Source organism: Rhopalosiphum maidis, chromosome 3 (genome assembly GCF_003676215.2).
Source record: "Rhopalosiphum maidis isolate BTI-1 chromosome 3, ASM367621v3, whole genome shotgun sequence".
NCBI lineage: Eukaryota > Metazoa > Arthropoda > Insecta > Hemiptera > Aphididae > Rhopalosiphum > Rhopalosiphum maidis.
In genome coordinates, this window is record NC_040879.1 from 13,385,256 (window position 1) to 13,403,049 (window position 17,794).

Here is a 17,794-nt window from a genome sequence, read left to right on the forward strand (position 1 = left end):
TTAAATCGTTTTTACTTCGTAATTGTCGCGACTCGTGCAGTAAGATTTACGATATTATTATCGCTGCTGCCGTCGCTGGTAATCTCATAATCTGTCCACGGCACACGTATCCATCTAATATTAGATGATTGCGTCTGACCGTATGGGGTTTCCATAACATTATTATTATCGAATATCGTTGCGTTGCCTCTACTCCGCATAACGACTGAAACAGCAACAGCCATAATAAATTCCGATAAAAATGATAAAATATTATTACTTTCTCCGCGAAACGATTTGCAACAACACCTCAACAGTCAATTACCGAAGATCGCAGTGCTAATGTCTATTTGAGTTTCGTCAAAAACATATTATTATTATTCAACTATATATATAAGTGCATATATATTATATATATATATATATACATAAATATTCATAAACCAATATTATTTTATATACATATATAATATATTGTATACATAATAATATCGATTATTATTTATTACTCGTTGTAGTCGGGTCCGTCGAAAAATAATCCGCGCTCGCTCGATATTATAATAATATTAATTAATGTAACACGTTTCTGACGGAATAAAATCGACCGATCGGCATAATCGTAGTACACGGATCGTTATTGTTAATGTTACACCGATAAACGTGTTTTTATGTTTTTCGATTTATATTAAACCGTTAAGAAAAGTGTGCGAAACGATTAAAATATTCATATAATAGGTGTTTGTTCTGTGATAATACTATAATACCATGTCGAGTCTGGATAACCCGACAGCGACGTCGGTTTACGACGATTGCGGCAACACGACCTTGGCAGTCGAGAACGATTTTTCGCGTCGGCCGTCCTGCAGAAACGACCAGGTAAAAGAGGTTTCGAGTTTCCGCTGTTACCAGAATTAATAAAATTCGTGTTGGGTACTTGGAAATGAAAACGTAATCGGTTACACGAGCTATTAATAAATAATAAAAAAAAACCATTTAACGTTTTTAACGTCAAGTCCAACCTGATCCGTAATCAAAATTATATAATCCTATTATTAATTCACAATGATAAATATTTTTACATCGCCGTGATTATGAGTTCTGATCAATATCTCCAAATAGAATGAATATTATTTAAATTTACCAAACCTGTTGTCTCAGTCTTACAAAATATGTTCCCGTGACAAAACAAATTTACATTCAATCGAATCAATTTTGTCTTGTTAACTTTAATACTAAAGCGAATAGATCTTAGGCTTTAATCAAAATTCAAAAGTAAAAACATTCATGTTTGTACAATGGCGTTTTATAATATTACTATTTTTCAACGAGTTACGAGTAAACATATATAATATTAATATTATAATATTTAAAAAAATCTTAATTCTAACGACTAACTAGTAGATAATAGATATCTACTCATAGAAAATGTGCCGAGTAGTTCGACAATTTTGCGGTTGTTATTTGTTGGTACAATGGTACGGCGTACGTTTGTAAGACAACGATAACACATGCACGTATAGATGTGTAGTGAAATCTTCTTAGCAAATAATAATTAGAGATGTTTTTTAATTTAAGTAAATCATAAAGTTTGATATAGGTATCTAAAAACTAAAAAGATTAAAGTCCTCGCAAAACTAATAAGCGTTTTGCGCAGATATGGGTAATTTTAATACGCTATTTATTGAGCGAATTAATATTATGTTGTTTTTATTTAATCGTTAATTTTGATGATGGTAATTATCTTGTATTTAATAATTATTTACATTAGATTAGTTTTTATTCATTTCCGGTTTTTTTTTTTTAATATATTAATTTATGTACATATGACAATGGTTCGATTGAAAAGTGTTTACTGATTAGGTATAAACATGTAGACTGTAGTGTCATATAACTATTATAATTATATTGTTTATACAAGGTGTGTCTAATTTCGTTATTGCTTTTTAATAATTATGGATCGATAATATAGAAATTCGTAAAAAGGAAAAAAGACGTTTCTTATGTTTTTAACTGGCAATTTTTAAACTCTCAGTTATACTAACAGCAAAATCATTAATTTTTTTTAATGGTTACAACTATATTTTTAATAAATTCCATCAAAGCTTTTTCTAAAATCTAATGGGCAATTTAATATTTATCAATTTTGTTAGCTAGTTTATTAACTACGATATCGACCACGATCCTCTAAAGCTTAGTAAATTCATTAATAGTTTTAATTGAAATAATTAGTCTAAATTTAATTTACTATACCTCATTAATTTTCTTTTTATAGTTGTGTACTCTTTAATCGGTTAACTAACACAGTTAGTAATCGAACCACAAGAAAAATAATGAAATTAATTTTGGACAAATGTCTACAAGATAATTGGCAAATAAAATTCATTATTTTTTATTAATATTCTATCTCAAAATAAATGCTATTGATGTATAATAATAATAAATGGTTACTTTATATTACACATTTTAAGTCAGTACCTAAACATAATGTGTGTGCTGTCATAAATTATTCATTACACGCACAAAAATTGTGTAGGTACTATAATAGTATATACTAAATTACTACATTATTACAAAAATAAACCCCGATAAGATATGTATAGTGTCCCATGCAGAATAAAATATAAAGTTTGATAAAATAAAGTACTTATTTTTCTAGATTCTGAGCGGAGTAATGAATATATTAATTTCTCAATGACGTGTATTGTTTATATGTTTTTTTTTGTCTGTTACATGATAAGTATTTTATATAAGTCTATTTGCACTTTTATTGTAGTTTCGGATAGAAAATTGGATCTTGTTTGTATTTTAAAAAGTCAAAATTAAAAATTCTTAGTATTTTTACTATTAAATACATTAAGATATATTATTATTAAAAAAAATTAAGGAAAATGGGAATTTATGTAAAATCTGAAAAAAAAATTTAGAAGTGTTTGAAATTTACATTTTTAAGATATATGAGATACATGGGATTCAACCGTAAAATAACAATTTCTCCTTAAACAATTATTGATATTTTGTCGTACATTATTATGGAGATTATTATATTTTAAACACAATAAAATTTTCAACAAATATTTTATGTTCAATGATGTATCATCATTGGCGGAAATCGGGGAGGGGGGGCTTGAGGAGGTAAAGCCCACCAAGCCCCCTCAAACATTCTTGCAAACATAAAAATTTTGTATTTTCATTTTTATATTATATATTTGTTTGTATAATATTTTACATAATATTTTAAACGAAAATTAAAATTATAAGTTGGAACACTGTCCTAAAGTGATTTTTTTTATCGTCGGTCGAATACTCGAATATAACAAAATATATAAAATTATATTAATTTGAAAATACAATATACAGTGATTCTTTTATCATAAAACACTCATTATTTCAAAAAGTATTCATATTTTAGAAAACATTTTTTTATCCTTACATTTTTTAAGTTATTTACTTTTTTGAATGACAAAATAGAGTTTTAATTACAATTTTCATAATCCAAAGCAGAATAATTTTCTGAATATTTTGATACATAAAAATCGCTTTTAGGGTGAGTAGTTAATGAGTTATACGTATTTAAAGTTTAGACAAGCGGAGTAGTGGACCAACATTTTGCGGGATAACTCCGTACCACTCCATTCCACGCATATAAACTTTAAATACTTATAACTCATAAACTACTCGCCCTAAATTCGATTTTTATGTATCAAAATACTCAGAAAATTATTCTGCTTTGAAATGTGAAAATAAAACTCTATGTTGTCATTCAAAAAAGTAAAAAACTTAAAAAAAATATTTAAAAATATAATTTTTTAATAAAAACGTTGTTTTTTAAAAAAATTGAAACTATGTAAAAAAGTGTTTTCAAAAACATGAATACTTTTTGAAATAATGAGTGTTTTATGATAAAAGAATCACCGTGTATAATAATTTTTCACAGTTAAAAAAAATGTTATTTTTGCTAGATTTTCATTTAGAGTGGTAGATTACTGAAACTGTAGAACGGGTTTTGTTATTTGGGGTCTTGTTAGATTCACTTAGTCTAGGAGAAGTGCTGTGAAGATTTTCAGAACTTTATCTTCAATCGTTAACTCATTACAAAACTATAAAGCTGAAAAACATAAAAAAACTCCCAATAAAATGTGTTTTAATTTTTTTTTTTTTTGAAGCTCTGTAATGAATTAATTATAAAATATAAAGTTCAATGCACTTCTCCTAGCCAATATGAATCTAACAAGACCCCAAACAACAGAATTCGCTCTCCAGTTTTAGAGATCTATCTCTAAATCCATTATACATACATATTGCATACAATTAATACATTTCTAACGGCTTTGGTTTATGAGAAAAATCGTAGCCCTCCCAACTTATTCAATGAATTTCCGCCTATGTGTATCATTATTAAATTTAAATTTAACTCATCAATTACTTAGATTTCACCCGACACCACCATATAGCAAAGCAGAATAGATACTAGACCAGTGGTGGACTGGGAGAAAAAAACAGGCCGGGAAAATAATAATTTTAGCGACCCTCACTAACGGCCCTATATATATATATATATAATTATTATATACTTTTGTAAACACAATTTAGCTTTTACATTTTTAAATATTTTAATTAATTGATATAAAATGAATAACTATTTTTGATTCCATTTTTTAAACTTGTTACAATAAGTTGTCAACAAACACGGACTGGCCGAACACAAGCCAGTCCAGCATTTTAAAATAATCAGAAATCTGGCTTTTTATGTTTAATAATATTACATACTTATTACTTATTAGGTAATATTTTAATTTATAATTTCAGAATAACAATATTAATAAATATATATTTTATACGAGTAGTAGCGGCCCACCGAGAAATTTCCCGGTATCACAGTCGTTCAGTATTGGACGGTGGCGTCCACCAGTCGGTATTACCTTGTCTACATTTTTTTATTTCTATGTACAAATAATAATATATTATACATTTATTATAAATAGGTAATTATAAAAATAATTATACCTAAATGTCTAATCAGTTTGCTCGACTTACAATATTTACACAGTGAATAATTTTAAATTGGATAACCTTATAATTCATTAGTACGCTCATATTTATATTATATTAATAATGAAAAAACAATTTTTGATATTTTAAAATGTTAAAACGAACAGACTAACAGATAATTAAAATGTTTGATCTTAGAGTTAGCAAAGTTAGATAATAATGATAAACTTGATATACATAAATAAATAATAAGTATAATTATTTACGCAAGTACGTTGTACGTATGTGTACCTAGGTACTTTATACATTTTTAAATTAAAACTTGTTTCAATGTTTCATCTGTCTTATTTTCTATATTATTTCTATTTCCACCATTATTTTTAACATTTTGACGACGTTTTAGTATTTCTTCGATTTTTTTAATGGTCTTCAATTCTCCATTGATGCTTTGTTGATTGTTCATTATCAGCATTCTATAAAACGCCTTCAGTTCGCACGTATAGCGCAAACACTTTTTAATTCATATGACTCTAAAATATCAAAACTGTTCACAACATCCGATATTTAATGATCTAGTTCTTTGAAACTAAGTTTTGTATGATTCTTTTGACAGACAGAAAATAAGATTCTGTCAGAAGAACCTTAAGAAATTTAATTTGTTCGGCACTTTCCTGTTTCATGTTTGTCCTCCAATCTGTTCAGTGTGGAATGTGGAAATGATCGGTTTCAACTGATGCTAAGTCTCTCTGATACAGCTCATTATGTTAAGTCGATGTTAAACTTAGAAGTCGTTAGTGATGTAGATGAAAATATTTCTTTTTAAAATGACCAAATTGAAATAAACGGTGAAGTGTACATGTTGAAAAATATTACTTTTGTTATTATTATTAATATTGTTTAAAATTAATGATACTGAAAAAATAATATAGGTAGTATAAACAACTATAAAATAATAATAAGGTAGGTTAACTAATAATTTATATCTTTTGATTCTACTAAATTGACTGACTTAACAAAAAAATATTTTATTTTCTCGATATTGTAAAATTTTAACTTAAGTACAAAATATTACAACTTGTGATAAAATAAAACCTTAAAATTTGTATTATCTACCTATGAACTGTAAAATATTTAAAAAGTCACAACTGTTTATGCTATAAAATAATTTTTTGAATCACTCATTCATAAAACATATTTTGTTATTTTTCTATAGTACAAACAACCAGTAAAATTATTTAAATGTACATAAATTCAAACCTTACTTATAAGCAGGGCTCGATACTTATAGCACTTAAAATCATTAAAATAAGCACTTAAATAAGCATTTAAAAAATTTAAATTTGAGCAAAAATATTTAAAAAATAAAAATAACTTTTTTTACATGATAAAGTAGGTACTAGACATAATTTGTAACTGTGCTAAAAAATAATATAATTAAATATTGTAAAAATATTGAAACAAAATAATTGGGAAAAGTTTCTAACTAAAAAATCAAAAATTCATTTAAATGTTATAAATATTTATTTTTCAATATTATTTAATCTTGCATTTAATAATATTTCAATATGGATACTATTTAAAAAAAATAAAATTATAATTAACATAAATGATTCACTTCATCGTTGGATATATTATTTATTTATTTATTAAAAACATTAACTGATCAAATTAATATTCTAGACTCAATATTATGTAGTTAAATTTATTATCATTAAATAAATAATATACAATTATCATCAAGTAAATATATCTGTTAATAAATAATATCCAGTTCAAAACTACTTAATATACTTAGTATGAAAAACATAAAACATAAGACATAAATTGTGTAATATAAATGACTTAAAAAAAAAATGATTGGGTTATTTCATATGAAACGTAGGTACCTATTTAATATTTATGCACAAGAATTTACATGAAAAAAATATATTTACTGTAAATTTAAGCAATAATACTATTTAGTATTTACTAAGTATATTCGATAATAAACTAATAAGATCATGAGACATAATTATATTTTTTTAGTATCTATTTAAAAAGATAGAATAGAATATATTTGTATAAGAATTAATTGCTTCCTCACATTGAAAAAATTATATGATAAATATATTATAATTTCATATTCATTTACAATTCTTCAATTTGTTTAGTCTTCTGGAAGAAAAAAGCTAACCTTAACACCAGAACTAAGAAAATTATCATTTGATTTTATAAAGACACAATGTACTTACAGGTTTGTTTTGTGTATATAATAATATATTTAGAAATCATTAAATGGTTTTGAAAGCAAATCATTTTAACTTTCAACTATTGTTTTTTAGTGATTCTAGATTTATTCGTTTAAATAGCTTACAATATTTGAAAAATAAAGAGATTACCTTAGAAGAAAACATGGAGCTCATTAGTGAAAATATATTAGTAGAAAGGAAATATTTCCAAGATGTTGTTGACAGTTTACTAAGTCAAGTGGTACAGCTGGAAGAAAATATTGACTTGAAAACAATCAAGATCGAAAACTTGCAACTGTACAACTCGGAAAAATTGAAAATTATTAACTCACTTACAACAGCACTTAATGAAACCAAGTGGAAGCGTGACACGATGCAACAGTTATGTGAAGAACATGCGCCAAACATTCTTTACAAAAGTATGTTGCTTGTCAGTAGTATTTTGGATAAAATATCTATTTTTAAATCTAATCAGGATAAACTACATTCATGTTTGACCAACTTGGAAGAAAATTGTCCATTAGTTAAAGCAGTGAAACAGCTAAAATCTGGTTGTGATAAATGTATCAGTATTATTGAGAAAGCTACTATCAAAGAACTATCTTACGCATTAATGAACGAGAATGACTTTAATAACACTATAAAACACACCATTTCCAATCTACAACATTTCCAATCCAATATACCACTTGACTATAATTCTACTATTGAAAATATTGGTTTATTGAAAATCTCTCAGGATAGTGAACTTAAATTAAAGGATATGATCAGCTTATGGGAATTAGTTAAGAATTTGTTCCAGAAACATCAGTATCTGACAAATAAAATCATTTCACTCAACATGCAAAAAATTGGTTTGCAGTTACAACTTGATGAAATGGAGAATAATAGGAAAGAGCTCGAACTAAAAGCTATGACAGAAATTGAAGTAGTGGAAAAAAAAGAAGAATTATTAAATCAAAATGAATCAATAATTCAACAACATTGGGATGAAATAGATACTAGTCAAGAAATAGTAATACAAACTCAAAGAGCTCAAGACATTGATCAAGAATTAGAAGATCTTCAAATAGAATACCTCAGGTAAATTGATTTTTTTTATTGTATGTATTTACTATTTAGATAACCTTTATATGTTATTATAGACAAAGTGTCAAAGTGGATACAAACTATAAAATTCAGTAAAATGTAAATAATATAATAACAAGTTGTAGTTTAAAATAATTTGATATGTAAAAAATGAATTAAGATATTTTAAATATGTATGAAAGACTTAAATTGGGTTTATCTAAGATTTTTACTAATTTTTTTTTCTAAATTATTTATAGTTTTAATTTTTTGTGTTAGTTAAATTGTTTTGTTATATTAATTGTTTATACTGATGTTTTGATTTTTTTTGCTTTAGTCACGACAATGATAATAGACAGTTAAAAACAGATTTGTGTCATCTTGAAAATGAATTTTCCGAATATCAGCTCAAATGTAAACAATTGGAAATTGAGAACAAGCAAATTGAAATCGAAAAAAGTGAAATTTTAGATGCATATGCCAAATCATGGGGACATTACAATGAAAAACAAAAGATCAAATACACTGGGAGGCTTATTAAAGACATAGATTCCATTACGCAGGTAATTAATATCTAATTAAGTACTAAAATATAAACAAATACACAATTAAAAAGACACTCTCCCACACATTTTTAGTTTAAAAATATACTTATAGAGATTAGTAATTAATTACTCATTCTATTATGATTTTAGAATAAAAATTACAATTTAATTTTTAAAGTTTACAATATTTTGAAGATTATAAGTTATAATAATTATACTAAAAATCGTTAAAAAATGCTCTAAAAAATGCATTTTACCAGGAAAATGCCCTCAAATAAAAGATTTATAAATTTTCCGAGTCCAGATGATAAATAAAGATAAGATAGACAATATTGTATTTATAGAACGGTTTATAAATTGTAAAAAAAAAATCGTAAAACATAAGTAATAATTCGAATTAGGTACATTTAGATAATTAAATCGTATCATAGATTTAATATTGTAAGTATATTTAATATATGGCCGTAATATGTATAAATACTATATATTATACTCATATACTGTACAAATATGCATTAAATACAAAAAAATACTAAAATATATTCTAAAAACTAAAAAATATTGAAATATGAAAAAAAAGTGCAAAATAAAAATTTCCCCTTTTGAAGTCTGTTACATAATCAAATTATTAACTTGGAAAGCATTGTCTAAGATTAACCAAAAAAATGATGCATTTTGCATTGAAATTCGGGACCTAGTTATAACATACTTGTATAATATTATAGTCTTTTAAAATAGTATAGGTACCTATAATAAAGAATTTATAGCTGTTCAAAAAAGATAAAATAAATACTAATTAATATATATTTAAAATCGATAAGTATTATGTTATATTATACAATATATAGATTAGGCAGGTTGGCATATAATGTAATCTGCCAATCTATATTAACATGTTAGGATTAATTATTTTTTACGATTTCACAATTATTATGCAATAACAACAATGGGACTGACAAAGCACCTGTAAGTCTGAGAAATATACAGAATTAGTGTTTAAATATATTTTTATTTAAAAAAAAAAAACTAAAACGTCCACTCAAATATAATTTATGATAACTGAATGGAAATACATTCATGAATAAAGAAATATAGTTTTTAAACATTTTATGTATGTATAGGAATACTTTCCTTTATTAATTTAAAATATTTATTTACTTGACTTCTCAATGATTTTATGGTTTTATTTAGCTTATTATTTTTTTAACGACACTAAATTAATATTAATTTCATGCACTTTTATGTGTAGTTCAAAATGATCAAAACATTTGTGGTAGTCTTAAAATAGATGGTTATTTATAAAATGTCGTTTGATAGATGTTAAGTATTATAGGCAATAAACTTTTACCCATTATGAAATATAAAAATAATTAAGACTAAACAATTTAATTTCATTGTTTAAAGGAAATTAAATCATTAGAACTGGAATTTGAAAAACAAGTACATAATGTTACATCTACTGTCCGAACTCCAGTTTTTAGTAAAACTCAATCAAAGTCCGAAAAAATCACACGGTCATTTGGAGTTATTGATACACACAAACGTCAAAACAAAAGCTTGTTTCGGGAAGGTGTTGTCCGTAATTTACGTTACTAATGATCAAATTAGTTTACCTCAATAATGTAAGACAGTATTTTAAAATATTTTATTAAAAGTAATAATATTCTTTATAATTTATCAAAAAAAAAAAAAAATGTATGCTGTTAATTTCTTCTAGATTTTAAACAAAATATATTTTATAGTAGAATTAACAGTCATAAAAATGATTGTAATATTGACATAGCTCATTTTACCATACTTAATATATTTCGTTACAACAATTAAAATTCAATTTAGGGATTATAAATAATATTATTAATTATTTTGCTTTAGGCCTTAAGTATTAGAAACAAATTTTAAGAATGCATTAAATTGTTTAAAAACTGTAAACACTGATACCATTTTATATATGTTTTAGCCAAAGAATTGTATTATAAGTTTATAACCAATGGTTATATTAATATCAATATATAATATTTTGTTGATGTTAAATATTGGCCATTGTAAATAATATTACAATCTCAGACCATTTAGTACCTACTACCTAAATTGTATTTTAATATCAATTTATTCAATGTAAATAATGTATATTAATTAATTTTAATGAGGTTTAATTTGTTTCAATTTGTTTTCAGATAGTGCTGTCAACTGCGTTTTCACTATTTTACGACTGATTTTATTTTATTATTTTTTCAACCAATTACATATGTTAATTAAATTAATTATTTTTTAGGTATTATATATTTTTTTTAATTTTAACATTCATATTTGATGTACTAGATATTGTGATATTTGTTTTAAAAACATATTTTTTTTTTTTTACATTTTTTTGAACTGTTACTATTGTATGAAATTTAGTTGTTTTAATAATTGTAATAAATAGGTAACGATTTAGTTTTTGGTAAGCATTATACCTCATAAAAATATATTCAAACGGTAGGACTTAAATGTCACTAGCTAATTAATAAATATGTTGGTATTGATTAATTGCTGGACAACATATGATCAATATGAAATTGTTAATTAATTACAAACCGATATTATTTAGAGTTATAAAAATATTGTTTTTTCTTTTCAATTATTTTATTTGACAATAAAACAAAAATTATTAACAAAATATTATTTTAATTGTTTTAACTTGGCGAGCTAAACTAATTTTTGCCAACTACAATGCACATAACCAATGTACCATAGGACGATGATTCAAGTTATAAATATTCAATTTCAAATTAGTCTAAATATCTTGAAAATATTTAAAATGTATAAAAAATAATGCTATATTTATGTAATGTTGAAAAATTTAAAGTCTCTAAAATAATTTTGTTCGCATCCATTGACTAATTTATTTTTCGAATTTAGTTTTTTTATGTTTTGATGTTCGAAGTATTGGATGCAAAATGACTTATTAGCTAGGTCTCCTGTAATATCACATTCAGTTTCTAAGAGTACAGAGTACCGAGTACCTAATCCGAGAATTATAACCAGGATTATTTTTTTTTTTGATACTTATTTTTTTTACCTTGAGAATTTTTAATGTTTGTTTGAGCTGATGATGTTCATTCAACATTCTCTGTCAGGATTTTTATTTCACCAATATCGATAGCTTTCAGTTAATATTCGTGACCAGCTATTTCTTCACGAGTTAAATTGCTAAGTTTTGTATTTAATTAACGCGATAGCATCACCGACTACAATTATTGGTATTTGGTGGTGGTTTTTATTAGTATTTTAACACTTTTTAAACGACATTATTGTCTATCAACTTGGCGCTATATCTTGGCTACATTAGCTCTTGTACTAGGGCTCGTTTTTCACGTACCAGTCTGTATTGTATTATCTTTTATAACAGCCTTAAGAGGAAGTCGGCGCACTAAGTACCTATTGATTTTCTTTCTCTAACTCATAGGAAATTTGCGTTCAGTAGAACTAACCTTTAGTATTTTAACCTATTATCAAACTTAAAGTAGACACCTAAAGAATGTTTTCTATGTTCTTAAGTTGGCTTTTTTACGGTATTTAAATTTTTATGCAAGTTATTATTAAGTACGTAAAATGTTACGAAAAAATGTTAATTATGTTAATGTTAATATCTTAATATAAATTAAAATATCGAATTGCGGGAAATAAGCACAAAAAATAAACATATCAAGGAAAAATAATATTATAAAAAGTTAATAAAAAACAAATGGCAATATAATATATATAATATATTAAGTATCTTGTATCTAGAAATTATTAAATAATTATTTTGTTATAATTCAATTTATATTAATATTATACATACACAATATTTATATTTAAATGTTTTACTATTACGAGTTTTTTATTATATTTATAAAAAGTTAAGCTAAAATAATTTAACATAAGTCATTTTCAGACATTATTTATATTTTTATTGAATAAATAGGTTAAAAAAAGAAATAACCGTATATAAAATTGCCTATATTGGTCCCTTTTATACAATTAACAAACATGATAATAGGTAATTTATGACATTATTTTCACTATAATATATTGTATTTTACATATGTTCACATTTAATTTTTTGTCTGGTCTTTTTTTCTTTGTGTATTTATTTTTTTGTGCTTTTATTCCGTGGACTTTTTCCGCTTACCTGAAATATTATAAGAAGAGCCAATGTTATCAACCATAATAATATGTTGTAAATAATACAAAACAAACAGTTATATTGTTATTAAATATGTAGGTATTTCGTTTTTTTTAGCTACCTAGCAACTATGGTCTATGATATTGATATACAATATATATTTTAAAAATAAAAGCTTATTATATTATAATTTGTGTTTTTGAATAATTCTATTTATATTATATTATATTTAATACTTACCATAATCAAGTATAAACTATATAATTAGCTGATATAGTATTTACATTGTGTATTTATACAATATTGTAACCGTATTACTCGACTTCCGTTTTGCTTCAGTTGAAATGTATAGATAATACAAACAATTACAAACATTAATTTTTATGATTTTTCACGTTTTAATTATGGACATATTTTTGATGTTAACTTAAACACTGTTGACAGATTTAACGAAAGCTAAGTAGCTAAGTTTAAATGTATGTGAATCTTATATCATTAAGATTGTTAGGTACCTACCTAAGTAATCGATATTCGCCCTTATGTGTTTAAAATGTTTAAATCAAAACTTTTCCCAGAATTAAGAATCGCATTGTAATTTGTAATTGTATTCATAAGTACCTATTTGATAATAATATTTGTTTTATTTTTAAATATATTTATACAAGTTTGTCCATATTTACTATAATTGTCATATTTGTACTATAGTTTTAATAGCAATGTAATCTGTAATTATAAGAGCAACTGAAATTTGAACTTGGGAGTGCCCTTAAAAAAAATATTCTGTATTTGTATTCTGGAGATAAGTTTCTACACGAATAACTTATGAGAAATCTTGAAATCAATTTTCAAGTCATAACTATTAAAATTGAAAGCTTTATTCATTTTTAACTATACCTACAAAATAATTTACAAATGTTCAAGTTATTGACGAAATGAAGTTAAAATTTGAATACCAATCAAACATTAAACGCTAATAAAAATAAAATTGTGTATTTAGGTATATACCATACCTTTTACAAGATTAAAAACGCACATTACATTTAAGTGTTTATTTTGGCCAAATGTAAGTTCCTACGCGAGACCCAGCAGGTAAAAAAAATACATAATATGTTAGTTCCTAGTGTTCCTACTCGATAGAATAAGGTACATATTATGTAAGTTCTCTACAACGCGTATATTATTATATATAAAAATTTATAATTGGATAACTGGAAAAAAAAATATACTGCATTCTATATAATATAAAATATTATAATTTATAAGTTATCAATCTAATATCAGTTATATCATATGATATTGTCATACATTTTAATATAATAAAACAATAATAAAAAAATATATATATTTTATGTAATTTTATATAAAATTTAAATGTTTAACATAGTCGTATTGATTAACTTTTTTATTTTCTAATCTACTATGTTTTGATTTATAAAATTTTCTTTTTCGGCATGTTTTTGACTAGGAAATTTTTATTTTTGTTTCACTATCAGCAGTTCTTATTTTTATGTATGTATTAACTTGAAATAATTTGAGAATTTCAATAATTTAAAAAATCTGCGGATGTTGATGATAAAAATTTGAATTAAAATCTGAATGAAAACTTTCATATGCGTTTGTCGTTGTCGTATGTATTCTATCAGAAGATTGTTTCGCTCATATTTGCGGATGAAAAATACTATTATTTGATTTATAATTGTCAATTAAATAATCACAAATCTTCTAAATTATATTATTTTCATATCATCAATTTGATAACTTATAGTTATAATATTATATAAAATGCAGTATATATATATATATATATATTTTTTTTTACTATTGAAATGTATGTAAATAAAATTTATTATGATTTATGATATATTTTTTATTTTTTTAAGACAGTATAATCAGTTTGATAGCTTATAATATTATATAAAATAGAGTATATTTTTTTTACTTATGTACCTAACTTCCGTCGTGTAGAAACTAACATAGATACCTACGTACTTTTTTTCTGTGTAGGAACTTACACATCACATATTTTTACCTATGTAAGAAAAGGAATTAACGAACGTAATTTTTTTAATTACTGCACTCGTGTAGAAATCATGCAGTTAGGGCAGACAAGAAAACAAAAACTATCATTGTTACAAAGAAATAGGTAATCTAAAGTGTGCATATGATGGATCCTAATTCTTTTTTCTAAAAAATATTATTTTTGTTATTGAACTTTTTCTCTATCACTATTAATGGCCAATATCAGTTGCGTCATTTGAATCGCGCAGGGTATACATTTACGTATTTAAAATCCAATATTGTAGCAATTTGGCCCACTTTATAAATTGATTAGTCTGAATAATTGATAGTGGCTTGTATTTAAGTGGACTGCTCTATACGTCATTCGTATTAACAAAAAAAAATTGAAATGACGCCACTAGCCAATAGATAGAGATTTTCAACTGTTATAAATTGTATGCTAACATTTTCTAACTATGTTGTCTACCAGATCTCTCTCTCTCTCTCTCTCTCTATGATCAGTCTATTTTTAAATTTTTTTATATGTCTATGATAATGAAGGTCACTTAAATGGCTAAAAAATTAAAGTCATTTTTATTTGATTAAATCACACTGTGATACATAATGATATATAACACGTTTTTATGAGTACGAAACGCCTACGGAACGTCTGAAAAATATAATACATATAATAATAAATTTATATTGTATATATTTTTTTCTTTATCCAACATAAAATAAAACGCTTTTACCAAAAACTAATACTGAGACTTTTGAATTATAGTTAACAGTAAAAAAGTGTAAGGAAAAAATATCATTCATTATCTATAGTCCTATAGGCTATAGGTACAATTATATGTATTTATAATTTCCATAACTATTATTGTAAAATTATTTGCGATCAGTTAAAATTAAAGTTGTCAAAAAAATATTAAAAAACAATATTTTATTTATTTTTATATTTTACTTTTTAATTTTATCTAATAACAATAAATTTCACTTTGTACGATTGTACGCTTTAATTCAATTTAACAGAGACAGCTTTACACACAATTTATACATATATTAATATTTTTACGAACTATAATTTTAACAGAATAATTTTTTAATAATAATAGTTATAAATTATGATAATGGATTTATTCCCCGGATTTAAGGTACTATAGCAGTATATAACTATTATATTTTGTACGTATTATGATGTACATATTATGTTTATAATATAAATTAAGGTCAAAACAGCAAACTGAGCCAAAAGGTTATCTTTTATACAAATGGAAAAAAATAATAATACAGCTATACATAACCAATGAGTTTTGGGTCCAGCGTTTGTCGATATCGTACGTTAATTAGCCATGTACAATGTACAAAATATTGTTAATATATTGAATTAATTGTAAGACCGTGTAGCTGATCTGTTCGTGCCACATAGAATATTTACCTATGATAAGAATGTATTTTTAAAATATTTTAGATAATTTGTTTTGTGTTTATTTGATATTGTAGTTTAATAAAAAAATGTATAAGCAACAAAATAAATATAGATATCTATGACTTTTATCAAATAATTATTTGCAATTGATTTTTGTTACCCACGTACCTTTGTTGAATCTTAATTATTTATTGTAATAGATATAGCATATATGTAAATATAAATTAAAATAAATATAACGGTAATTAATAAGTAAAGTAGGTAAGTACTACTAATAAGTTAGTAAACATATATTGTTGATTCTATGACTTATTTATAATAACAGGCATCCTGTACCCGTTTATTTGTTAAGATTTATCTGTATAATATTATGTACGTGTATCAAAGGTCTAAAATCTAAATAATCATCATAATATGGCGTGTTCTTGTTTGATAGATATTAATTGTACTTATATAGTTTTTTTTAGTTTTGTATACATGTTATCCATAGTCCATAATAATATAAATTAGTAGGTAATATAAATTTAACGATGGTAAAAAAATACAATAAGTTCATTTTTATAATAATTATTTCTAGTGGCACTTTTCGTCAACCACTAAAATCCCGATGTTTCAATGCTGCTCTGTCTGGCGCGACTTTTGTCTTTTAGCGCATCTCAATAGTGAGACGAGCGTCGGCGATGAAAGCCTGCAGATCAGTTTCGTTGTATAATCGCAATAATCGCATATAGGATTTCCTTAATCAATACCTGTTAAAATAGTTAATAAACGATGTTTACATAAAACATTATCATAAATAGGTACATTTATTACGCCAACATCATAAATCTACATCTGTATTTAATGAGATTTTGTGTGGAATATCTTTATGTACATTTAAAATTTAAACGTACCTACAATAAATTAATGTTACCTAACTTAATTGTTTCCTATTGTTATTTACGTGTTTAAAGCTTAGAAGTCAAGTAACAAAAATATATCTTCAGGGTCCGTGGAACGTTTTAGTATTATAGACAGTCACGTCTCATAAAGGTTTAAAAAAATTATGTTCTTACACGGTAGGTATACAAACACTTGTCCTATACTTTTAGAGACTATGTGATTTGAGATTTCTCTATATGCAGTACACTTGTTGATTTCTATATCTTATAGGTGGTTTTCATGTTTTTAACATTTTTAACCGTTGCATTACCTGCTAATTACTATTATTATATTATAAAGACTATTACATATTTGACTAGCAGCGGTCAGTTTGGAGGTAACCAGGAGAACACGTACGGTCATATCTGGTATACGGGACGGGTAGTTTGCCATCATAAACGTTCAGGTACGACGTGTTCATCTGCAGTAGGGCGGATGTGGGATGGTTAACGCAAATCGCGCACGTACAAGATCTTATAAAATACCT

The 17,794-nt window shown here is 24.8% G+C and overlaps 1 protein-coding gene across 3 annotated transcripts; it reads left to right on the forward strand.

The window, feature by feature from the left end:
* Nucleotides 1–392: 392 nt before the first annotated feature.
* LOC113559882 (desmoplakin-like) lies at nucleotides 393–11,120 on the forward strand. Of its 3 annotated transcripts, none has more exons than XM_026965661.1 (6): nucleotides 393–855; nucleotides 7,119–7,201; nucleotides 7,290–8,279; nucleotides 8,602–8,827; nucleotides 10,214–10,431; nucleotides 10,984–11,120. In XM_026965661.1, the coding sequence occupies exons 1-5, from the start codon at nucleotides 745–747 to the stop codon at nucleotides 10,403–10,405; spliced, it is 1,602 nt and encodes a 533-aa protein (XP_026821462.1). In that variant the 5' UTR covers nucleotides 393–744; the 3' UTR covers nucleotides 10,406–10,431; nucleotides 10,984–11,120. The 3 variants fall into 3 exon arrangements, with proteins under 3 accessions (XP_026821462.1, XP_026821463.1, XP_026821465.1); XM_026965662.1 differs by having other exon boundaries at nucleotides 7,317–8,279; XM_026965664.1 differs by lacking the exon at nucleotides 10,214–10,431 and having other exon boundaries at nucleotides 10,984–11,067.
* Nucleotides 11,121–17,794: the final 6,674 nt, after the last annotated feature.

Coding starts and splice junctions, on each gene's coding strand:
- LOC113559882 (XM_026965661.1), top strand. CDS start 745: ATGTCGAGTCTGGATAACCCGACAGCGACGTCGGTTTACGACGATTGC. Junction 856..7,118: donor CGTCCTGCAGAAACGACCAG/GTAAAAGAGGTT, acceptor CAATTTGTTTAG/TCTTCTGGAAGAAAAAAGCT. Junction 8,280..8,601: donor CTTCAAATAGAATACCTCAG/GTAAATTGATTT, acceptor TTTTTGCTTTAG/TCACGACAATGATAATAGAC.